Source organism: Mus caroli, unplaced genomic scaffold (assembly GCF_978045245.1).
Source record: "Mus caroli unplaced genomic scaffold, Mus_caroli_1 scaffold_13, whole genome shotgun sequence".
Taxonomy (NCBI): Eukaryota; Metazoa; Chordata; class Mammalia; order Rodentia; family Muridae; genus Mus; species Mus caroli.
In genome coordinates, this window is record NW_028227268.1 from 55799536 (window position 1) to 55825587 (window position 26052).

The following is a 26052-nucleotide window of genomic DNA, read 5'->3' on the forward strand; positions in this document are numbered from 1 at the left end:
TTACTCTTCGCTTATGATTTTGGTGTGAACCTCCCGGCTCTTCACCCGCAGCTTGTTGACCTGGGACTCAGCAATGTCAGCCCGCTCCTCAGCTTCCTCCAGCTCGTGCTGGATCTTGCGGAACTTGGATAGATTTGTGTTGGATTGTTCCTCCTGAGAATAAGAATGGGATTCTATTAAACCCGTGCTGTAATCTTTCTAAGCTTTGTAGACTGGCAGAAACAGCGCTTGGTATGAATAGAGAAGTAAAATCTTGCCCTTTCTAAGATTCTTGCTTCCCACTGAAACTGTTTTATGATTAGGGATTGGTGTCTCAAAATTATCACATCACAAATTTTGCAAACAAAACGTAATTTTGGAAGAATCTTATTTGATTGTATCTGTGTATTATGTATGTATGTATGTATGTATGTATGTCTTCATGTGTGTATGCAGACCCTCTTGATGAACAGAAGAGGGCGCTGGAAAGCCTGGAGCTACAGTTGAATGTTGTTGTTAGCTGCCTGGAGTGGGTGCTGGGAACCAAACTCAGATCCTCCGAAGAGCCACAAGTACTCTTAATGGCTGAACCACCTCTCCATCCTCAACAACCAAATTATCTGAATGGATATATGCCATGAATAAAGCAAAAGGAGACAAAAAGATCAGAGAAACAAGAATATAAATAAATAAATAAATAAATAAATAAATAAATAAATAAGACTAGGTGGTTAATGCTTGCTTTTAGGTAATGACAGTTAACTGAAGTTAATTATTCCTCGTCATAGTAAGCATGATTTCATAATCATATAAAACATGAAAAATGTCCATTGAATTTGACCATAGGTTATTTTGACGTAAAATGATTATTTCTGCTGCTTTTGATATAACGATTGTATTGACAGATTCTCGAATAAGGCATCTTCACATTGGAGGATTTAAGCCTATTTCCTCACGGATAGACAAGCCCTTAGGATAAGTAAGGGTTTCAGTGTTTAGCAATGTGTCCCTGCCGTGGCAGCAGTCCTGGGGAAGGCTGCCCTCGCTTCTTCCCCTGTCCTCCCTTGGACCGGTTTTGGTATGAGGGTTATGCGAGCTTTGTAATGTGAATTGGAAGGCTTTGCCTCTTTCCCATGCTCTTGAACTGCTTACATAGCTGGGGATTATCTGTTCCTTGAAATTTTGACAGAACTATCTGGACCTGGGTCCTTTTCAACAGTAATTCTGAAGTAAGTTTTTAGCCCAGCTTGGTAACGCACATTCTCCTGGGAAAAACAAAAGATCAGAATCTTTGTGACTTCAGCTCTTTGAACTGCTATACACATTACACTAAAAACACTGCTCTATGTGCAAGACCTGTCTCCCTTTATATTCCTTTGGCGCTATTTGTATGTCTCTAATTTTTTCGTTAAACTAGCTATATTATATTTGCTTCATTGATTCTCCAGAAGGTATCAGGCATTACTAAAATGTCATGTTACAAAATAATATTCTCTAACCGATTCATTTCTTTTCTTGGCTTCATTGCATTATGAGTATTAATCTCTAAATTAGATATAAATGTATTCATTTATTTTTAATTTGATTCATACTAAAAGCCTATAAAAACCATTGCTTTATAGGCATTATTAATCCTCTACACAATTTGGCTACATTCCATATATCTGTAAAAGTCAAATCTTCCTTTTATTATTGTTTATAATAAATAACAATCTGGTAATCACACGTTTCCAATATCTATTTTAGCCTGAGTTATTTTTTACTTTTATTCTATATTTTATGTGTGCAGATATTTTGTCTGGATGTATGTCTGCAAACCACTTGTTTGACTGGTACCTATGGAGAGCAAAAGAGAGTGTCAGATCCCCGGACCTGGAGGCAGAGATGGTTGTGGATGCTGGGAATTGAACTCAGGTCCCCAGGGAAGAGTAGCCAGCATTCTTAACTGCTGAGCCATCTCTCCAGTGCCCAAGAGTTATTTTTAAGTTTGCTTGTTAACAGCTAGGTGTCTGGGGATTTCTGCTTATGTATCTTATCTCTGTACCACTTTGTCCTGTCACAGCCTGGAAGAACAACCTGAATAATTTCTGCTTTTAATTCTTCTTGTGGTTCCTTTGTAAGCTGAGATTTTCCCTTAAAATCAAGCTATTGATACTAGAAACAATATGTGAGAAGCAATAAGATGTATAAAGCCCTAACGTACAGAATCTGTAGAACAGTTTCTTTACTAAATGGGATGATACAGTGAATTATTTAGTAGCGTTTCCCAATTCAAGGACTTGACTATTCTCTATCCTAAAGATACTTACAGCCTCCTCAGCTTGTCTCTTGTAAGATTTCACTTTTGCCTGGAGTTTATCCACCAAATCCTGAAGCCTGAGAATATTTTTTCGGTCTTCTTCTGTCTGTAAGATTATAAGAACCATAGGGTGCGCTATCACTGTGAGTGTCTCATATACATCTGGACGGGGCTTAGCTGCTAAGTACCACTGCCTACCTGGTAAGTAAGCTCCTTCACTCGCCTCTCGTGTTTGCGCAGACCTTTGACGGCCTCGGCATTCCGCTTCTGCTCACTCTCTACCTCACCCTCCAGTTCACGCACCTACAAAAGGGAAGGCTCTGAAGAAATATGGTCCAATGCGCCATTGGAAACCTACAGAAATGTACAAACACGGGGACACCCACCCTGGCCTCCAGTTTCTGGATCTGCTTCTTGCCGCCCTTCAGCGCCAGCTGCTCAGCCTCGTCCAGACGCAGCTGCAGGTCCTTCACGGTCTGCTCCATGTTCTTCTTCATCCGCTCCAGGTGGGCGCTGGTGTCCTGCTCCTTCTTCAGCTCCTCTGCCATCATGGCGGCCTTATTAGGAAATCAAGAAAGCTCTTGAAATCAGTAGCTCCCACTGCTCACTGAGTGCAGAAATGTGACTCTACTCACATCAGTGATGGCTTTTTTGGCCTTCTCTTCTGCATTGCGAGCTTCCTGGACGATGTCCTCCATCTCTCCCTGGATTTGGGAAATGTCTGTCTCCAGCTTCTTCTTGGTGTTGATGAGGCTGGTGTTCTGGTTGGAAATGAGTGTTACACTTTCTTATGCTATCAAAGTACTTAGTGGTAGTTATTTCTTGAATATCATAAGATAAAAAATTTTAAGTAAAAGAAATGTTTCTCAACATTAAAGAGCTTTGTTATGTATCACAATTGTGAAAAGAAAAATTAGAGATGCTGAGAGAGAGTCAGCACTTTGACGTGCATTAGAAGTGAAATAGCCTTATGATTTCATAGTTGTCATTTACCAGACTGTCCATGCACATAAATAAAATTGCAACAGATGTTTGTAGCATGACATTTCTTCACAATAAAAATGTCAGTGTTGACAATAAGAATGACTAGATATGCTGACACAGTAGAGTGTGGTCACCCATAAAATGCTCTAGAAGAGAATCAAAAACAATTGCTAACATAAAACAGTGAGAGATTTCTCATTCAGAAACCCAGTAAAAATTGGCAAAAGTTAAAATCTGGCTGTTACATTAAAAATTACAAGCTCTTATGTTCTGAGATGCTTTTACTGCCAGGAGGTGTTTGTGCAAAAGCCCACCTGAGTGTGGAGGAGCTGCACGCGCTCACTGGCGTCCAGCAGCTCCTGCTCTGCAATCTTCCTGCTCCTCTCAGTCTGCTCCAGCGTGGCCCGCAGCTCCTCGATCTCAGCCTGCAGCAGGTTGGCTCTGCGCTCAACCATGGCCAGCTGCTCCTTCAGGTCCTCCTGGCCCCGGAGAGCATCGTCCAGGTGCAGCTGAGTGTCCTGTGTAATAAACCATCATTGAGACACTGTGTCCACAGGCAGGGTCACACCACTCATCTGGGACCGCCTCTTGGTGCCACCTACCTTGAGGATGCCTTGTGTGTTCCTGTAGTTTCTCAGGGCCTCGGCAGCCATGCGGTTGGAGTGGTTCAGCTGGATCTCCATCTCGTTCAGGTCTCCCTCCATCTTCTTCTTGATTCTGATGGCGTCGTTCCTGCTCCTGATCTCAGCATCCAGCGTGCTCTGCATGGACTCCACGACTCTAATGTGGTTTCTCTTCAGCTGGTCGATCTCCTCGTCCTTCTCAGCAATCTTCCTGTCGATCTCAGACTTGACCTGGTTCAGCTCCAGCTGGATACGCAGGATCTTTCCCTCCTCGTGCTCCAGAGATGCCTTCAGGACAGCGAGAGGCAACATTAGCAAACGGGGAACAAGCATGATGCAGTGTTACTACACACAGAAGACTGTGTGCTGTGCCTGTTTGCATGCCCTGTAGGTGGACTTAATTCTTCCTCTATAAGTTGGTTAACCGTGCATGCAGCCTGTACCTCTGCTTCTTCTAGAGCAGCCTGAAGTTCACACTTCTCTTGTTCGACTTGTTTCTTAATTTTCTCCAGTTCATGGATGCGCTTTCCTCCTTCTGCAATCTGTTCCGTGAGGTCAGAAATCTCCTCTGTAAATAGGGTGAAAAGCAGGTAAGGTTGTGGTCAAGGCATGGCATAGAAGAGCGAGCATTCCCTCCGAGTCATGGGTACTGTTGAGAGAGAAAGGGCCTTACGCTGTAAGTTCTTATTCTCTCGCTTCAGGGTTTCTAGCTGATCCAGAGACTCCTCGTAGGCATTCTTCATCTTGAAGAGCTCAGTGCCCAGGGAGCGGGCTTCCTTCTGGGATGCCTCAAGCTCAGCATGGGTTTCCTCATACTTCTGCTTCCACTCTGCCAGGATCTGAGAAAACAAGAGCAGTGAGCTGCTGTGGGTGATGGAAAAAGATGTGCCAAGCAGAGAGAGGATGCGTCGGGAATCACCTTGTCGAAGTTTCTCTGCTTCTTGTCCAGGGCAGCACAGGCGGCATTGGTCCTCTCCACATCCAGCATGAGGTCCTCCACCTCGTTCTGCAGCCGCTGCTTCGTCTTCTCCAGAGAAGCACACTTGGCGTTCACGGCTTCTACGTGCTCCTCAGCTGCCTGCAGACGCTGAGCCAGCTTCTTCCTTGAAGATTACATGAAGTTTTAGGAAGAAGAAACCATATTAAAGATATGAACTATCATCACATTGAAGAGTATCGAAAACTTCATATTGATGTTATTCATTCACTCAACAAGATTCACTAGGGTCCTCTTAGAACCAGACATCATGAATACACAGCGGTGAACAAGACAAATGTCGCCTCCTTCATGGAGCTCAGACAAGAGAGAGACATCAACAACAGTCAAGTCTAAAGTTGCTTAAGAACACCCTTCAGATATGAATGCAGTGAGGAGTAATAAAATGCGGTGATTTGTGAGTGAGAACTCTAGCTATTTAGGGAAGGTCATGCTAAGAAGACAGAGTGAACTAGTGGGAGACCAAAAGGAACTGTTGTGTACAGACGGAGCAGCCAGTGCAGAGGTAGCAATGAGCTTGGGACATTTGTCAAAGAGTAGCAGGCTCTGGAATTCTCAATTGTTTGTTACCTTAACTGGATTTTAAGTCAGCAGGAGGTCGGGGATATGTTCATTTTACTGGGGGATTATTATGGTAGTCTAGAAGACAGAAGCTAGTTCGCAATGACGTGGCATGGATATGTAAAGTTTTCTGCACATTCTTTCCCAAATGTGCACATACTTGGCCTCCTCCAGCTCTTCCGTGCGTTGGATGGCATCCGTCTCATATTTGGTCCTCCATTGGGCCACCTCACTGTTGGCCTTGGACAGTGCCCTCTGCAGCTCAGCCTTAGACTCCTGCTCCTCCTCGTACTGTTCCCGCAGCAGGTCACAGTCATGGCGGGAGGACTGCAGGGCGTGAGCCAGCGCGTTCTTGGCCTATGGAGATGTTCACATCTTCATTGTACTAGATATTTAAATATTTATTCCCCTTAACGATGGTGGAACTGGCTCTTTCTAGGGTCAACTCGTGAAACAAACTGCAGCCATCAGCCTTAGATTAATAATCACCTTTACTTCCTCTTCAAGCTGCCTCTTTAGCTCCTCAATCTGTTGAGTGAATGCTTGCTTCCCCCTTGATAACTGAGATACCAGCGCTTCCTTCTCATCAAGCTGCCTGGAAAATTCACCTGGGAAACAGAAGAAACAGCACTAATGTTCTCTAAGTAAAGAACAAACTCTGAAACCCATTTCAGACGCAAATTTAACTCAGCACCCCAAATAGAGAATTTGGATGATTAAATTACTTACTGATATTTTCGAGCTCTGTGCAAAAATCTCTACGTTTTCTAATAAAGCTGGCATGGCAACCCAGAGGAATAAATACAATGTACATTCCTTTTCTCTCCTCGTAGTAAAATCTTATTTCTATGACAATATGCAAAATCTAGTGTTGACTGTCAAAATGAGGATCTAAAAAAATCTGCTTCCACAGATGTGTGTGTGTGTGTGTGTGTTTGTTTGTGTGTGATTGCTACAATATTCATGTGAAAGGCGACAACTGTTTGGAGTTCTCTTCTCCCACTTTCTGTGGCTTCTAGTGTTTGAACTCAACACTGCAGGCTTGTGAGATGTTGCCCAGTGAGTCATCTTGGGGATTTTCTAGGGACACTTGAGAGATGGGCCTGGGCCTTGCTTCCTTCAGAAATTAAGTTCACACTGACATAAACAAGAGGACCTGAAGGGCTGGGGACACAACACAACTTCAATGCAGACTACTTGCTTAGCATGTGTGAAGCCCTGAATTTCATCCCCTGTGCTGCAAAATAGGAATGGCAACAACAAAAGATGTGAGCTGAGACAGAAACCCTGGGATCATGCTGGAGTGTCTCCTGATTCCAGAGCCTCCTCTGTGGATAAATCCTCAAGGCCTTTTGGATTCAGAGCTTGCACTAGTCATGACTTGGATGTAGGCTGATTCTCAGCCTTCTGGTGAATCACCGGTATTCTTAGTCGCTTATATTAGATGCTCACATCAGCAGTTCATTTATTCTTAACTACCTCATCTCTATGCTCAGACAGCGTTGAAGAGAGAGAATTACCGGATTCGGTCTGCAGTCGTCCTCTTTGGGTTGTCAGGTCGTTGATCAGTCGCTGCTGTTCTTCCTCCTTTGACTTCAGCTCACTCACCTGGTCCTCCAGGGTGCGGCACATCTTCTCGAGGTTTCCCTAAGAGAGAGAGAGAGAGAGAGAGAGAGAGAGAGAGAGAGAGATGACAAAGCTTTGAGAGAATGGATAGCCTTTGCTGCAGCTAGTTTTCCTGCAAAGGAAAACATACTTCTTTGAACAAATAAATCAAATTATTCTAAATTTAATATAATCTAGATGATGTCTTTCCTTTTACTGAAGAGAAATTATGAAGCTGGATGCTATAGTAATATGAAAATTTGAAGATTGGACTCTGATTTTTATAATTCTGTAAGAACTATATGATCTGTTCTCTACGAAGTTATTAAAAAATGCTTCACTCCTTTTCCATATACTAGAACATTGTTATACAATACAAAATATGAGCGACCCTAATTTGGAGAGCACAAGTGACTGTGCTATGTCACTTATCAACAACAGAGGGATGGATTCCTGTGCTTGGCTTCTTTGAATCCCATATCTTCGTATGTAAAATGGAAATACTAAAAAACACTATCATTTCTCTGGTATCTTTCTGTACTCCTCCTGCAAATGACTTAATGTCTAGAAAATACCCTGTGCAAACTGAGGCATCCATATGGATTAGTGTCATTAATATCCATTTTCCAAACATGTACCTTGGCCTTAGACACTGTCTCTACATTACTAGCAAGGTCATCGATCTCCATCTTCATCTCGCTCTTCTCCTTCTCCAGCTTCTGCTTCACCCGCTGCAGGTTGTCGATCTGCTCCCCGAGCTCAGCCACGCTGTCTGCGTGCTTCTTCCTCAGGGTGGCTGCTGTGGCTTCGTGCTGCAGGGTGGCCTCCTCCAGGTCCCTGCGCATTTTCTGGAACTCAGCCTCTCTCTTCTTGTTCATCTCGATCTGGGCTGAAGTGGCTCCGCCAGCTTCTTCCAGCCTCTCGCTGATCTCCTCCAGTTCCCGGGAGAGATCAGAGCGCTGCTTCTCTGCTTTGGCCCTGGAGGCCCGCTCTGCCTCGATTTCCTCCTCCAGCTCCTCGATGCGGGCCTGGAGGTGGTGGAAAAGACCGACTCAGCTTCTTGGGTCCTTTAATGATGAATTAGACGGATAGAAGCCATGGACGTACCTGCAACTCCTTGATCTTCTTCTGCAGCTGAATGCCGATGGCCTGCTCATCCTCAATCTTGCTCTGCAGATTGCTCATTTCAAACTCTTTCCTTAAAGAAAAGAAACACAGTGTAGAAATTCCATCTGGTGGCGCACGCCTTTAATCCCAGCACTCGGGAGGCAGAGGCAGGCGGATTTCTGAGTTCGAGGCCAGCCTGGTCTACAAAGTGAATTCCAGGACAGCCAGGACTATAGAGAAAAACCCTGTCTCGAAAAAAACCAAAAAAAAAAAAAAAAGAAATTCCATCTGTAGCCAACCGGAAGCACAGCCCTGAGCGGTTCTTTCCTGCTTACTTTTTGAGCCTTTCATCAAGCTGCTGTTTCTCATTTTCAATGTCCATGATGGACTCCTGGGCTAACTTCAAGTCACCTTCAAGTTTTCTCTTGGCTCTTTCTAGGTCCATGCGAAGTTTCTTTTCTTGCTCCAAGGACCCTTCAAGCTAGATGAATGTAGTGTTTGAGTAGGAAGAAATGTATAGTTTCCTTTAGAAGGAAACCATTCATTCCCTTGGTAATGCACAACTTACATCATCCACTTGCTGTTCCAGCTTGATTTTGGCTTTGGTCAGGGTGTTGACTTTGTCCTCCTCTGCCTGCAGGTCATCCAGGGTCTGCTGGTGGGCCTCCTGGAGGGCCTTCTTCTCCTTGGTCAGCTTGGCGATGGTTTCATCCAGGCCTGCCATCTCCTCTGTCAGGTTTTTCACCTTGGGAAGCAAACGTGCTTTGCATTAAACATTGGGTCTTAATAGCTTTGGTTTTATGTCTTATTCTTCATTAAAATGAGTCATAAGCTTCCCGTGTAGACGTCTCATACCTTGTTCTCCGTGGCGTGCTTCTCCTTCTCAACCTTGGCCAGTGTCAGCTCAAGGTCATCAATGTCCTTCTTCAGCTCTGAGCACTCGTCCTCCAGCTTCCTCTTCTTGGCCGTGAGCTCCGCATTGATCTCCTCCTCGTCCTCGGCTCGCTCGGTCACCTCTTTGATTTTGGCCTCCAGCTGGATTTTGGTTTTGATCAGCTGGTCGCATCGTTCCTCTGCATCTGCCAAGCCTTCAGCTTCCTGGAGTTGGCAATATAATTGAAATTAGGGAGAAAGAATAAAATATATTGTCATAGTAAGAGTTTAACCTTCTTGAATTGGTCTACTGGGTTTCTTACATTTGTTTATTTATCTATTTAAGGATTTATATTTCATAAACCACCTACTATGTACAATTCTTTTTGCCTATGTGGGGAAAATAAACTATGTTGTTTTCTCTCCTTTATGACAATGAGTTTTATAATAGATTAGAACACCCATCTCTCAAAGGCTGCCATGAATTTAAAACATACCTCATAATATTGGAAAATCAAATGCATTGGTTCCCTGATGCATTCATGAAATTAGTTTTCAAGCTGACCCTTGTGAGATGGGTAGGAATGAAGTGTGTAGAAATCATCTTTTAGGGAAAACAGCAAGAGGCAGATGGGTGTGCATTTGTACAAGGAAACTGCAAGATGCTACAGGTGCTGAAATATTTTTCTCTGTGGTACTGGAGGATGGTTTTCCTTTATAAATGATATATATAGATATATGATATACAGATGATATATATGATACACTTTTACATATGATATCTGCATACATATATATGCTTATAATCCGCTGCCACCATCCTTTGAATGCCTAAGAGACTGCGGTGTGTCCCATGTCATGAATTCACCTGAGTGAATAGGATCCGAGGAGAATAGAAAGGAATAATTGGGTGCAGATTTGAAGGAAGCAGAAAGAAGTCAGCTTCTGTGAGCCTGGAAGAGTTATCATGCCACCCCAACTTAACAGCAGAGACCAATCTTATAAGAATACACACACACACACACACACACACACACACACACACACACACACACACATATATATATATATATATATATATATATATATATATATATATATATATATGACCAAGTAAGTTTAACCCAAATGGAAACTAGTCCTGTAAATTATATTCCCAGATCAATGGAAAGATTTCTAAGATGGCTGGCCCAGAAGTGAGCAGTTAGCAAGTTTGATGGAATAAAAACTGGGAGAAGGTTCAGAAATTAAGACAGAGTTGTGGATGTGGTACAAAAAGCCAATGTCCATGGAGAGGGAAGAAATTACAGGCATGGGTTTTTTAGATCAATAACTAACAATAATGCAATGCAATCTGGTGTAGAACATCATCACCCATCTGCTGTCTCTGTGGTAACATGAAGCCAATGGATGTCAAGATGTTGCTCAAGGACATTTGAAAAGAAAAATCTCTCCACATCATCTTTCTCTTACTACATTATTTGGGTTGTGTTAATAACTTTTGAGGACTATCTTCAAGCTGAAAAGAAGCCACAATTCCTGTAGACTGCTGAAATTGTGCAGACTGGAAGAATACAGACAGTTCTACTTCATTGTCATGGCACTGTTTTGGGGGTGTTTAATGAGCAGTGAGAGAAATGTGTCCAGTTGGTGTCATTAACCCTCCCTGTACAATGAGTGCCTCCCTGACAATGATGCATCTCACTTATCATGGCCAGAGCACCAGCACTTCACCTTGATTAGAGATACCCAACGTTCAGCCCCAGCTTACAGCCTGAACTTGGAGTTGCAAGTCATTTTTTTCTTTCAACAGGGACACCATCTTTTCTTCAAGTTCCTTCCTCTTTGCCTCTGACTTGGCAAGGTCATCTTTGGTTTTCTGGAACTCCTCCTTCATGGTGGCCATCTCCTTCTCGGTCTCCGCACTCTTCAGCAGGGGCTTGATCTTGAAGAAGAGTTTCATCCAGGGCCAGTGCTTGACGTTCATGAAGGCGCGGATGTTGTACTGGATGCAGAAGATAGACTCCCTGAAATAAGGCAGTTGCTAATTAGATACAGTGGATGATGAAGCAAGTATAAATTTCAGGAGTGAGTGTCACAGCTTTGGTCCCCCTCCATCCCACCCTATTCTCTATTTTCAGTCAACCTTGCAGATCAGAAAAGTTATATTTCACAGTGATGCTCAAGGACTTGTAACCAACTTCTCTACACCATTGTGTCCCAACCTTGGACATGATTGAGATCATCTGAAGAGCTTGTTCAAAAATACTGACTCTGTATGAATGCAGCATTCTAATTTATAATGTTACATTTGCCTTAATCTAGGTTATTTAAAAATTATTGACCATCATATATAGGTAGTTAGCTACCCAAATATAGCATAGTGACTGTGGTTAGAAAAAACAAGCATAACTTCAAGTGATAAAAGTTGTGTCGTGCAACCTGTTTGTGTGTGCACACAGACTTGTTCATGTGTGTGGATGCACAGATGGCCATGTATAACACACTTCTCATTTCCAGTCCTCAGACATCAGGCTCTGTCACGTATTAGTTCTTCAACTAGACTACCAGGAAGTTAACTCCCTTGATGATATTGTAGTAGCCTAATGTGGAAAGATCTTCACAAATACCATATTTTAAATTATGATAGTTCAATAATAGAAATAATTCAACTGAAGAAATTGTTTTATATAAAAACTATATAAAGTCATTTTTTGAAATTACTATACATTTTAAGGTCCTCCATTTAATGATATATCTAATAGAACCTCTTTAGAAATAAACAGAAGGGCAAAATTTTATCTCTGCCTACTCACTAGTGTATTTTTCAGTGTTAGATAAAAAAAACTATCCATGCCTGATGCTTCTTGAGTTTTCACCCAGACACTCAGGATATATATAGTCCATGCTGACAGAACTCAGGTTCTCCCACTTTCCTATAGAAGTCTATTTAGACACAAGATGTGAATAAACTATGAATTTTTATACCTTCTCTCCACCATCTTCTGGTACTCCACTCTCGCCAAGAACCCTCTGCACATAGCCTGGGTCCTGGTAATAAGCTGGGCCAACTTGTCATCTCTCATCTCCTCTAGGAGCCCCAGGAGACCAGCTTTGAAAAAGACCTGTGTGCAGGCAATGTTGCAGCTCAGAAACATCATACAAAGTTCAAAGGGCAAGAAGACAAGAGGCTGGATTTCAGGGGGATTACCTTGGTGTGACCAAACTTATACTGAGTGTGGTCAATGTCAATGGAGCCCAGGAGCTTCTCAGAAGCCTTTTTGCTGTCAATGTACTGACCCTCAGGAATGGCACTTGCATTTAACACTTTGTATCTGTTGAAGTAAGTATAGTTTGTAAAGATTTTATTTATGAACAGTGGCCAATCTCTTTTAAAATTTTAAATTTTAAAAATTAAAGATTTTTAAGAATTATTATTCTCTGTTCACAGAGGAACATTATTTGCATGTTTTTCAACCTATTTGCTATATATTTTCATGCCATTGTAGCTTCTTTATATTTACAATCTTTTTTTTTTTTTTTTGACAAAGTACATACAGCTAGCTATGGCTGTCCTATCTGTCCTCACTATGTAGACTAGACTGGCCTCAAAGTCACAGAGACCCACCACTTCTGCCTCTGGAGTGCATGACCCCACTCTTCCTGTTCTTTTCCTTTTTTATCAGACTCTGTCCTCAAGGAAGGGTCACATGATCTTGTTCACATTTAAGAGTAGAGGACCTATGCAATATAATATGATATCATGGCTTGATAAATTTGCTTAAAGATACCTGGTCCCAAAAAATTATGCTTTTTAAATTAATTAATATAGATGCATTATTAATTAATATTAATTAATTACATTAATTAATTAGTATGGATTAATTAATTAGGAAATAATCCATGAATTTAAGAAGGAAAAAGGGAGGTGGAACATGAGAGGAGCTAGAGGGAGGAAAGGGAATAGGGAAATGGTATAATTATATTTTAATAATAAAAAATAAGTTAAGGTATATAATAGATGATATTTTAGATGTGGGGAGTTATCTTAATGGCCTAAGAGCAAACCGTGGGTGCCCTTGGGTCTTGAGTTCTGCTGCTCCCTGTCAACTTAACCAGCTCTAGACTTAAATGAGACCAGTGTCCTGTAGCTGCCACCCAGAAGTCATTCTTGACTCTCTAGATCAGCTTATCAGGGAGTTCTAACTAAGGAATTTTCACTATGACAGGTCCCCTTTTATTTTGGGGAACTGGAAAAGTAGCCTGCAAGAGAAAACTGAAATCAAGCACAACACAAAGGTGACCTATTTGTAGCTCTAGGTGCAACATGCCACCCCAGTGACCTATTAGCTTTGTCTTTAAGCAAATAATTTGATCTCTCTGAACCCTACTTCATTTGTCCAGAAAATGAGGTCATAGTACTTCTCATCTCAACTGTGTGATGGTGGGGGTTAAATGAGATCAAATAGTAAAAAGGCTAGCTCTCCTAATTACTGACACCAGAGAATGTATCTATGAACCTCCGTATATCCAGTGGAAATTTTGCATATAGTGCTTAACATATAGTATCTTTTTAAAGTGTTGTGAGAGTCGGAGTCTTCACTCCTTTTATGACTAATTAAATAGAGGCATGCTTTTCACTAAATTGTCTTGCTTACATCCAACCTGCTTACACTAACCATCAAAGACAGATCATAATTAGAAGGCTGACCTCTGCTTGAAGTCTGCATAGAGGATCCTGCTGGGGAACCCCTTCCTGCAGATGCGGATGCCCTCCAGCACCCCGTTACACCTCAGCTGGTGCAGGACCAGTTCATGCTCCATGGCACCTGCAAATGCATGTTTATCTCTCAGCGGAATACAACACAGGAGATGTGGCAGCCATGCTCTGGGCTTTCACTCTAGAGACTCTTACCGGGAGTCTTGGTTTCATTGGGGATGATACACCTCACGAAATGAGGATGGGTGCTCCTGAGGTTGGTCATCAATTTGTTCAAATTCTCCTGTAAGAGCAGAGAACTTTGGTCAGAATAGCAGGAGAGGAAAGAGCAATTGTTGACATCTGTAAAATAACTCTGTGGCTTGTGTGTGTGTGTGTGTGTGTGTGTGTGTGTGTGTGTGTGTGTGCACATGCACACCACTCCTCTACAGTTTTAGGCCATCCTTGGGTATCAGTCCTTGAGTATCTTCCACCTTGTGGTTGAGACAGGGTCTCTCATTGGATTAGAACTTTAGCCACAGCTTGCTATCTTGGGGTCTTTCAAGGCTCCATTTGTCTCTGCCTCCCGTCTCACCATTGGTGGGCTTGTAGGAGCACACCACCATGCCAGGTTTTTTATGTGAGTCCTGAGAATCTAAACTCAGACCCTCACACTTGCAAGACAAGTACTTTACTGACTAAGCCTTGGCCCAGGAGAAGCAGTTCTCATTTAAAAAAGAAAGACTTTTCTTGCTTCTGCTGGGCTGTAGCCTCTTCCTCAGTCCATCTGTCTGCATTCTTGTTGGCAGGAGGGATGAGTGTGGGAAAGCCTGACGGTGTGCTTTCTTTCCCTTTGTACTAACATTGTCTTGCTGTCTTCCCTGACCTTTGATCATCCAAACATGATTACCTACTAGATCAGTAGTTCTCAACCTGTGGGTTGCAAGCCTTTTGGGGGTTACATATCAGATATTTACATTATGGTTCATAATAGCAAAACTACAGTAGCAACAAAAATAATGTTGTGGTTGGGAGTTACCACAACATGAGGAACTGTATTAAAGGGTCTCAGCATTAGGAAGGTTGAGAAGCACTGTATTACATGATACCTCTATCTTTTACTATGCTCTAGTTATTCAATAAGGATATGCAATCATGCACCATGTTTGGACCTTAGATGGTTTTTTACAGTTCCATCCATAACATAATACTTTAAAACTTGGTGTTGACAACTGAATGGATCAGTAGCAACAATATTATATTAGCTTGATTGTAGGTTAGCTGCTAGGTTGCATTAATCTTTCTCTTTGTTTTGATGTTGGTTTAGTTGGGTTTAGTTTGGGCTTGCTGTCATTGGATATTCTCAAAAATGTATCCCAGGCTGTTTTGACATTTTCAATCCTCCTGCTTCTGCCTCCCAAGGATGACAGGATGGCAACACCACAACTTCCAGGTTCCTTAGTCTTACTGATATTTTCTTAATACTTCTGTACATGGCTTTGGGTTGTCACCCGACTAGTTTATGAATGGTGGATCATTATGTTCTGTAAGGTTTCCCAAGAGGTACCCTTCATCCTATGGCAACTTAGCATGAGAATGAGATAAGATAGTGTCTGGATGATTTAAATTCCTTCCACTACAGATCAGTCAAAATTGTAAATGTCAACCCTTTTCTAGAATCTTCCAGAGAATGTGACGTCATACTTCTAGAGCCAAATTCCTAAAGCAATTGGGGTGTTAGTTTGTTCTTACTCTGAACAGGGCAGACACGGTCTGAAAAGAGGACCCCTTCTTCTTGGCACCTTTCTTGGCAGCTCCACCACTGCTTGCCTCTGAAGAAGGAAAAGAATAACGTTGTTCAAAGACAGTCAGTGGGCTCTCTCTTGTCACAGAAATCATAGAGATTTCTGTGCTCTTGATGCTCAAGTCAAACTTTCCTCCTCCCTAGAAACTTCCTCCTACCCCACTGGCCCTCTTGAAACCTTATTTTTAACTAAGTTTACACCCACTTTTCTGTGGTTCGTTATCTATACACCCAATTTTCAGTGGTTTGTTACCTATATGGAGTTGATATAAACAGCGGTCATCTAACCATGAGAAGACGAGCCTTCCAACATTGATACATGTCACACAGTGACTTAAAAATATCATCAGCAGAAGTTAATGCTGTAGGTAGAATTTGGCCACTATATTGTATGTAATATCCCCAGATGCTTCACATTCAGTAGTGTGGGAGAAAGAGGAGAAAATTTCAGAAGCCTGGGTCTTTTTAGGGTTGAGAGCCTCATAGTTCCTTTTTGGACCTTGTGATAAGGTCTCTTTCAGTAGAGAGGTGAACCACAAATTTCTATCTACAGCATTGCCTACTACTCAAGGAATTAGGGTTTGGCATGCCACCCTTCTGCCTAGGCTATCTCATTAGCCTTAACCTAATAGTTGAATTGTAATAACTATAGAAATTTAAGGTTTGGAAGCCTAACCTGCTTCAGCAGTTTGAGCCCCAGAGAAGAGGTAAGCCAGAGTTTTCACTGAAGACTTCTGGTACAGCCCCACCACGGTCTCGTTCAGTGGGTCCTTGTTCTTGTCCAGCCAGCCAGTGATGTTGTAGTCCACGGTGCCCGCATAGTGGATGAGGGAGAAGTGGGCTTCAGCCTTGCCTTTGACCACCTTAGGCTTCTGGAAGTTGGCAGACTTTCCAAGATGCTGCTCATACAGCTTGTTCTTGAAGGAGGTGTCTGTCGCCTTGGGGAACATGCACTCCTCTTCCAGGATGGAGAAGATGCCCATTGGCTGGATTGAAGGTGAGGCAAAGTGGCTGAGTAAATAAGAGCGGGAAGTCCATGGGAAGGGGCCACAGACAGACGGAGTGGGATGGATACCTTCTCGATGAGCTCGATGCAGGCCGCCAGGTCCATCCCGAAGTCGATGAAGGTCCACTCGATGCCCTCCTTCTTGTACTCCTCCTGCTCCAGCACGAACATGTGGTGGTTGAAAAACTGTTGCAGTTTCTCATTGGTGAAGTTGATGCATAGCTGTTCCAAGCTGTTGAACTAAATAAATAGATGTGCTTATTTCTCTCTAAAATTAACTGAACATTTTATTTAAAATAACTTTCAGATGAGCGTCAACATCATTGGTCAGTAGAGTCTCTTTTTCTTTTCTTTCTTTTCTTTTTCTTTCTTTTTTCATACAAAACAGAAAAGTATGGAAGGTTTGAGGCATGTAGAAGTCCCTGTTTGTTGCCATTTTACAGAATGTCTTAAATCAGCACTAATACTCTTTGCTTGAATTTGCTTAAAATCATACATTTTTTCCCCCTGGGTTTCTACTTAACCTCCTTCTATGTATTCCAGTTGCCCCTATGGCTTCCAGAGGCCTCACCCAAACTCTCGATCCATAAAGTGTTGGTTCAGAGCTTGCCTTGCAGGAATATCACTATGATGGGAATTTCAAGTGACTAGTAATTATTCTTTAGTGTGAAATGGGAACAATAAGCAGGACACAAAAGATTGCAAGATAGAAGAGTGCACATTTATATCTCTAGAAACCCTACCAAAATGTCAAATGAACTTAGCAGAATTGTGTGCTTTTCCTTGCTTTTCTATATTTTCTGTTAAAGCCGAGTTTTATTGTTATAATCAAAAGAGAAGATAAACTTTTAAAAAGCTCTGAGCAGGGAAATGTATCTCATGATCAAATAGAAAATTTTATTTCATGATATTACATTAACAAGCATTAAAAGTTAATTGCATTTAATTAATGATGCTTCTAAATTATTAAGCCTTTTACAGACTTTATTATCTCCCTAAGTATTTCTCCGTAAATTCTGCACTGTGTACTCTGAGCATATTAGATGTTACTAAGTTCTGCTGTGCTACTTAATATCAGCTTCCTTTACACCGTGGGATTTTTTTAGAACCTTTCCCTTTTCACAAGCTAACTCCCTCTGTCCTGCAGTGAATTGAAGGGTCTTCCTTACACATGTTGTTTGTCACTTGACAGAGGAAATGACTAGTAGGTACCAAGAAAATCTCCTATGTGTCTTCATGTGACAGACAGTGGCAAGGAAGGTTCCTAAGACTCCGTCTTAGTAATATAGTCATAGATATAAAGGTGTTCCATCAATATGTTTGCAACTCACGTCAAAGATCTCAAAGCCAGCGATGTCCAAGACCCCGATGAAGTACTGCCGGGGCTGCTTGGTGTCCAGCTGCTGGTTGATGCGGGTGACCATCCACAGGAACATCTTCTCATACATGGCCTTGGCCAGGGCACCCACAGCATTGGTCACCTTGAAAGATGAAGATAGAACTCTTGACATTACATGAGGAAGGTTCAATGCTTTGATCCCCTTGCGATGGTTATTAATATCATGCTTACCTGCTCGACAGTCTGGCCTTTGGTGACGTACTCATTGCCGACCTTGACCCTGGGGTAGCAGAGGGCTTTGAGCAGGTCAGCAGAGTTCAGACCCTGAAGATAGGCAGCCTTGTCAGCAACTATAAGAAAGCATGGATACAATGGTATTAGGGTGCAAAGAAATCCATTTTCTTAAAAAAGAAAAACATGCTTTATCTTCAAGCATGTAGTGCAGAATTTCCAGTATATTTTTAATAGCCTTGCGTATGTTCTTACTGAGTTCAAGACCTTGACTACCCCAAATTATGTTTGTGCTTTACATAGCATATTATTTAAGTGCTCTATAAAGCTCAGATCTGAAATGTGAGTCTGCCTTCTTAGGAAAACTCAGAATAACACGTTAAGAACATGAGCTTCAAACGAAGCATGACGTCAGGTGGAAGACGCAGCCGGTACCTTCGGTGCCATCTGGCTCTGCCTGCTCCTCCCGCTGCTTCTGCTTGAACTTCATGTTCCCATAATGCATCACAGCACCGGTGAGCTTATAAATGGAGACTTTTTCATCATTTGTAAAGCCCAAAATGTCGATAGCACTCTGCCAACAAAGTCAAGATGAGAGCGGTTAGATTAAGGCCTGTTATTTACCTCTCATGCTCCCATTCCTCACTAGCTGGTAAGGCTGAGGAAATTACACCGGAACTACTGGAGGGAAGCAGGTTCTTTAGCAGGGACGTGGGGAGGATGCTCACTTGTGCAATTAAGTTATAGGCTTTTGTTTCTCACACGTCAAAAAGAAGCTTAGGAGAAACCATTGTAAACCTCAGACACTTATTATTTTTGAGAAGTCACACCTCAGCTTCATCACGACCTCTGCAAACTCTGAGGTGATGGGATCTTAAAAGCCTGTGGAGGGACAGCATCTGATCCTGGGAATCCAGTGCTTTCTTAATACCCACCACCCTTTGCTATTTCTTCTGGCAGCTCTGAATAGTTATCTTACTGAACCACATCTCTGACCTTGCGCAGTCATTCTAAACATCGCTCTGTGTTCTACTTACATCCGTGGCCATCAGTTCTTCCTGGTCATCAATGCTGGCCACACTGATCTCCCCCTGGCTGACAAATGGGTAATCATATGGGTTTGTGGTGATCAGCAGCATTTCTAAGTACATGGAAGAGAGCAAAGATGAACATAGTCTATCTCTTCATCAAACCAAGAGACTTCCAGACTGATTCTAAGGTAACTACTTGATACGTGGGTGAAAGACTGACGGGTGCTAACTACCTTGAAGATGACAGCATGGTGTTTCCTGTCATTGACTAGTTTTTAAACATCACCATGATCATAACAAATGGTATGCATGTGTGAAACTTTCAAAGAATGATGGAAAGTTGACCTCATACTACCATAGTCTTTATTGTAGTAGCTATTTTAAAATCAGAAATGGAAGCAAATTGAAACCTTAAAGGGGAAAGAATATGATTAAGTAAAATTTGCCTACCTCTAGTGTGGAACACTATGCAACCAACCACAACACCATGCAGCCACATTAATATAGATGAAACTGTGACACACTCAGTAAATATATATAAATTATAAAAGTGTGACTATTACTCCAACCAGGTAAATTGTATACATTTATCATTATGTAACAATATACCCATTGAAGGTGAATGGGATGTTTATGTAGGTGTTCATAATGGTTATTTCATAGTAGAAATTGGAGATAGTTTTTCACTTTTCCTTTGATTTCTTAAGAATCTTTATAATAAGCAAATATAAATTTTAACAAACTTACAAAGATTTCCCACAATTACTCCTGAAAAGCTTCTTTCATTTTCCATTTAAAAAAAAAAAAAGGCTTGACAGAATTTAGACATGGTGCGTCAGGTTAGGCAATGCCCTGGCTGGTGTGGTGACGTGTGTGTGTGTGTGTGTGTGTGTGTGTGTGTGTGTGTGTGTGTGTGTGTAGGGGGGGAGGGGTGACTTTGGAGAGGAATTATGGCATCCCTTACCGATCAGCTCTGGCTTCTTGTTGGATGTGATCTGATAAAATATATGGTAGCTTCTTTCTGCCTTAAGCTGGAAAGTGACCCGGGACTTCTCTAGCAGATCTAAAAGAAAGCAGATCAGAAGCAGGAAAACTGTGAAAGCTGACAGGGTGAAGAGGTTTGACTGTCAGGCAGCTTTAGCAGACCTGAGAGCAGAGTGGCGCTGCAGGTGAACACTCACAGGTCTCAATGTCGGCAGATGCCAGTTTCCCCGTAGTGCCAAAGTGGATCCTGATGAATTTACCCTTGAAAGGAAAACTAATATGTCTACTTTGTTTTCAGGAATATCAAATCATTGAAAATGCTCAAAAACATTTGGGACAATACTGCTTTAATTTTAAACCAAGCCAGAGACTATTTATAGCAGAAATAAAATACCTACTTCTGTTTTACAAGTAGAAAGATTTTATCTTGGATTTAAGAATTTATGAATATAAATATACGAGGTGATGCTGTGTTAATTAGTTTGGGTTAATTATCCCACGCTGTATAAATATATTAAAACATCCCATTGTGCCCCATACATATATGCAGTTATTATTAATTAAAATTAAAGATAAAGTATTTTGCAGTAGTAGTAGTAGTAGTAATGATAATGAAATAAAATAATCCAGAAAGGAGTCACATGTCCTTCTGGCCAGAGTTTTTGATCTTCAAAATAAGCCAAAGAAAACCACAGTAGAATATAATGTGAATAAAGACTCAAAGACTACATCAGAGACTTTCCACGGTTTTGGCCAATGAACAGTGCCCATCACAGTGCACAAGAGACTCACAAAGCGAGACGAGTTGTCGTTCCTCACGGTCTTGGCGTTCCCAAAGGCCTCCAGCAGGGGGTTGGCGCTGATGATTTGATCCTCCAGCGTCCCCTGCAAGGAAAAGATCAGACCTTGCTTATCAGGCTCAGGGATTTCTTGCTAGGAATAACACACACACACACACACACACACACACTCGAAGTCTGTACTCTGTGACAGTCACCCTCACCTGCATTTTGCCAGAAGTTGCCTCCTCCTTCTTCTTGTCCCCAGTGACTGCAATTGTTGCAAAGTACTGGATGACACGCTTTGTGTTCACAGTCTTCCCGGCCCCGGATTCTCCGCTGTTAAGTCAAAACAATCAGAGGAGGCCCCACACCTAGCATCTTCCATAGCCATGAAAAGAAAACATCAAACCCAAGAAAACATCAAACCCTACTTACGTGATCAGGATTGACTGATTCTCCCTGTCTGCAAAGAGAAATTGTAAACACTTAATGTTGTTTCAAACCCACTTGTAAATGGCTAGGAAGGAATCAGGGCATGAGATTTCTATTTCTCTGTTTAGCCGCCTTAGCACCTAGTGCACAGTGACATGACAGCTTCCCTTTCTTCTCTCCCCATACTTGGTGCACATACACCCTTTTAAACCAAGGACAACCACTCATGTCTTCCCAAAACATTCCATTCAATGGGGGAAATCCTATGATGAAGAAATTGCCTAAAAGCCTTGGTAGAAGGGAGACTACACTGTGTTTTCCTGAAGCATAAGGCTTTCTTTCTAATATTCTACTGTGAAATCAATATCTAAACTAGACTTGGCTTGCCCATCCCATTTTGATGACAATTTAAATCAGTGACACATTCATGGTGGGCAAAAGGACAAATGCCTGCTGAGACATTGGAAACATTTTGATGCATGAGGAGTCGTAAAGGGTGGGAAGGTGGAAGTGTTGACAGTACACGTGGCTTCATCATACTTTTAAGGGAAAGCAAGAGCTGTGATGCCTCGCTCAGCCTAAAGAATTCTCCAAGCCATTTCCAAAGGGCCCACAAGTACATAAGATCAACCTAGCTAAGTGAAGCACCATAGAGGTAGTGTCACAGTATAATGTCCTAATACCAGCTATGCCTTAAAATCTCACTGGTTGGTTCTAGCAAAGGCAGCATCCTGTGTACTGTTGATCATAATCTCTGATAATAAGGAGAAACCGCAAAAGCAAAGTTTTTTCTCCTGCTTTTTACCATACAGTAACAGTCTGTATGTGTGGCTGTTTCTATGGGTGCACATGTATATCTGCACACGGATGCTTGCCTGTTTATGTTCATAAGTCTCACTGCAAGTAATTTTTGTTGACCTCTAAACATTAGAGAGCTCATTGGTCGTCCTGTATTATCTCACATGAGCCTCTGTGGGAGGGGATTCTCTCGAGGGGAATGGTGCAATTGATTCGAGGCTTTCTATAGAGGTCTACAGAGAAACATTTAGGCACATAGAAAATAGCCAAGCCACTTACCTGTTAGCATGAACTGGTAGGCATTATCAGAGATGGAGAAGATGTGGGGTGGGGCCTCCTGGCGCTTTTTGCCTCGATAGGCCGCCACCACCTCGGGGTTGTACACCGGCAGCCATTTGTAAGGGTTGACGGTGACACAGAAGAGGCCTGAGTAGGTCTGTATAAAGAAAGAGAGAATGACTATCCAAAGGTCCTTCTTGTCTGTGCAACTCACTTGGTTGGATTTTAAAAAGAAGAAGGAGTCCTGTGAGTACATTTCTCCTGGTCATCAGCATGGAAAGTGACTGGTTGACGGGCAGCTGCATCAGTTGAGGGCAATGACCAGTTCAGAGTTCCTACTGCTTCCCTTGGGACTTGGCATGGTTTTCCCACAGCAAGAGCACCAACACCATGTCTGTCTATTTGTTTTAAAATGTGGACTATGAGAGATTTTTGTTGTTTGTTGTTTGAAAGAAACAAGAATATATTTTCTTTGCAGAACTGAGACACTTCGAGTTTATAAGAACATAAATTTGAACATAAATGTATTCAACGGTAAGAGAGGATGGGGACTTTGGAATATTTTAAGACAACATGATAAAAGCCTTTCAAAAGTGAGTGGGGCAGTGTGTAGATATGGCAGTATTGGGAAATGCTGTAAAGTATGTTTTAGTTATACAGCGACAAAGAACAAATAAATGCATAACGATTAAACACAGGAATTTAAAAGTTGTCTGTCAACTGGTTAAGGACTATCACTAGCCAATTAAAGTGGTTATAGAGCATAAACATCTGGTATACCTGTGTGGGTATTGCCCAGCTGAATATCAGTTCTAGCTAAACTGTATAAAATATGAATATAAGATACATTACATTCAGATGGTTATTGGATGCATATTATATTCTAGGACCCTGCAAGGATGTCAGACTAAAACATAAATAGCATAGAGTCCTTTGAGAAATTCCCAGTCAGCACAGTAGATGGGGAAGTTAATGAATAACCAGGAAACACATAGTGTGAATGCAGGGATGGGAAGAGCGGAGCAGAATACTCAAGGCTGCCTGGAGATGCTGGAAAGATCGCACAGATGAAAGGAACCAAAACACAGAGACTCTGGTATTATTGTGTGGGGAGATTTAATCCCTACAATGAAATTTAACCCCTAAAAATTCCATTTTTAAATGTTTCAGAGTGTTTGTCTTTTCTTCATTGACAAAATTCTGCAACAGCAATTGACAGAGATGGGAAGGGAGGGAAGGGGAAGAGATGAGAATGGAGGGGAAGGAAAGAGATGGGAAGGGAAAGAAAGGGAAGGAACGGCCTTAGCATGGTTAATCTACAGATCTGTGATAAAGCCTGTGGCCAGATGGACAATGGCCTTCCCTTGGGAGAGAAGACAATATGTGCCTTATAGTTTCAATAATGAACCTTTTAATAACTAGTAATTCTGCTGGTGACTTCTAGTGACTGAGAGATACTTAGGACACATTTGTGCCTCGGCTTTTAGGGCACATGGTGATGACACTTAAAGACCCCTGGTGTGGGTCACTCACATAGATCATCCAGGCTGCATAACGCTCTTTGAGGTTGTACAGCACAGCGGGCTCGTGCAGGTGGGTCATCATGGCCATGTCCTCGATCTTGTCGTACTTGGGAGGGTTCATGGGGAAGATCTGGTCTTCTTTCACGGTCAGGGTCTGGTAAACAGGAAAGATAACTATTGGTGTCAAGTCAGTGAGTGACCAACCCTGCCAAATGCAGCACAAACCTAACAGGTACACCATAGCAGGCTCCCTACGCACCGCTCCTGCTTCTGTTTTCACAGTCACTTTCCCTGCATCTTTGCTCTGAATGGTTCCTTTGACAAAGGATTCCTTGGGCTCCGCCACAAAGACAGATGTTTTGGCATCAAAAGGCCTATTCTGGGCCTCGATTCGCTCCTTTTCGGACTTCCGGAGGTAAGGGGCAGCCTCCCCGAAAACGGCCATCTCGGCATCAGAGCTCATGACTGCTGAACTCACAAACCCTAGAAGGGATTTAAAAAAAAATCATACAGTCTGCAGTGCCTGGTATAACAGATCTTTGTACAGTTATTGTGATTTGACTTGTATGAGTATCTTCCCTGTACGTATGTACATTCATGCATATACTGTGTGCATGTACTATGTGTACTGTGTGCATGCCTGGTGCCTGCAGAAGCCAGAGAGGAGAGTATCAGATCCCTTGGAACTGGAGTTACAGATGGTTGTGAAGTGTCATGTAAGTGTTAGGAATCGAACTCTGCAAGAGCAACAATTACTTTTAACCACTGAGTCATGTCTCCAGCTCCTACTAGGGAATCTTTATAGTGCAGTAGTTCTCATACTGTAAGTTGCTACCCCTTTAGGGGGGGTCAAAAGACCTTTTCACACAGGTCACCTGAGCCCATCAGAAAATACAAATATTTGCATTATGATTCATAACAAAATTACAGTTATGAAGTATCAATGAAATCATTCTGTCATTGGGGTCACCACAACATGAGGAACTGTATTACAGGGTAGCAACATTAGGAGGGCTGAGAACCGCTGTTACAGTGTCTACTGCAGGGGCCCCAGTTGCAAATTACACTAGGCAATTCTACTACTACCAGGCTGCAGTTGCTGAAGCAGACATCACAAGAACAGAAGTTCAAGAGGTTGCAGGGATGTGTGCTTAGGATTCGACATCCAGTATCTCCCATCCTCTGAGACTGGCATCCCAGTTGGGAAACTAGGTTATAGGTAGAGTGATGTTGCCAAGGATTGTGTGACCTTGGGTAAGTCTCTTGATTATGCTGAGCCTCAGTAACGCCATCGTTAGGGCAGGAATGGTAGTACTAGCTTCTTTTCACTTTGAAGCCCTTGGGATAGGGTGATATTTGGGAAAATGTTTAAAACGACCACTAAGTAATTGGAACAGGTTCAGGATATTATTTGCATAGAAAATGTCATTTACTTTAATGTCGCACATCTTTCTGGCCATATAAAGTAAGACCACTTTATTTCCATGTTTAGCTATTTGGCCAAATTTACCCAAAGTAGTTTTGGAAGAATTTTAATTGTTTCTGTTTGGCACCCCCCACCACCACCTTTTTAAAGTTGGATGCTGGGTAAAATTATTCTAACATGATGTCTTTGCACACTAAACCGAGCTAACTCATGAAGGAGATAACCCACACACACACACACACACACACACACACACACGCACACCCATCTTTGTGCTTCTACATGGCAGGACTCCCAGAGGTCTAAGCTTCCTTGTACAGAAAGTGAAACCTGGCAGCTTGTTCCACACTGCTTCAAGGTACAGATGGCAGAACAATACAAGGTGGGAGAGTTATCCAGTACAGTCACTGCAGGATCGAATGCTTGAAACTCCTTTAAATCGTCTCTCCCCATCTCCCTCTATGGAGATGCAGCATGCAGCAGTAGTGGGGCTGCTGAATTTCTCGTTTTCGTATGTAAAAAATTCACTATGTTTTGGTTTTATGAGATGACTTTCTACAGGCATACATGAAGTTTAAAAGTCCCATTGTTCTAAGTACTTCCTTTCGTTTTTGTTAGAGACCTTATTTACCAGATGAATTCTATTGCCTTTTCTACCAAGGAGATTTTAGCAGGGATTTTTTTTTCTTG

General features: G+C 42.1%; 1 protein-coding gene across 1 annotated transcript; it reads right to left on the bottom strand.

The window, feature by feature from the left end:
• On the bottom strand, nucleotides 1–24399 carry LOC110304608 (myosin-2). The gene is made up of 38 exons (XM_085829285.1): nucleotides 24196–24399; nucleotides 23947–24090; nucleotides 22414–22570; nucleotides 21340–21367; nucleotides 21126–21240; nucleotides 20915–21007; nucleotides 20320–20383; nucleotides 20103–20201; nucleotides 19145–19248; nucleotides 18543–18681; nucleotides 18108–18226; nucleotides 17869–18018; nucleotides 16607–16777; nucleotides 16208–16517; nucleotides 15480–15559; nucleotides 13944–14031; nucleotides 13740–13857; nucleotides 12240–12363; nucleotides 12017–12153; nucleotides 10800–11055; nucleotides 9011–9253; nucleotides 8724–8900; nucleotides 8491–8636; nucleotides 8156–8246; nucleotides 7687–8076; nucleotides 6964–7090; nucleotides 5933–6051; nucleotides 5604–5800; nucleotides 4805–4988; nucleotides 4559–4724; nucleotides 4329–4453; nucleotides 3865–4173; nucleotides 3577–3780; nucleotides 2914–3039; nucleotides 2665–2835; nucleotides 2477–2581; nucleotides 2289–2384; nucleotides 1–153 (listed from the first exon to the last, which is right to left on the bottom strand). The coding sequence occupies exons 1-38, from the start codon at nucleotides 24397–24399 to the stop codon at nucleotides 1–3; spliced, it is 5829 nt and encodes a 1942-aa protein (XP_085685411.1).
• Nucleotides 24400–26052: the final 1653 nt, after the last annotated feature.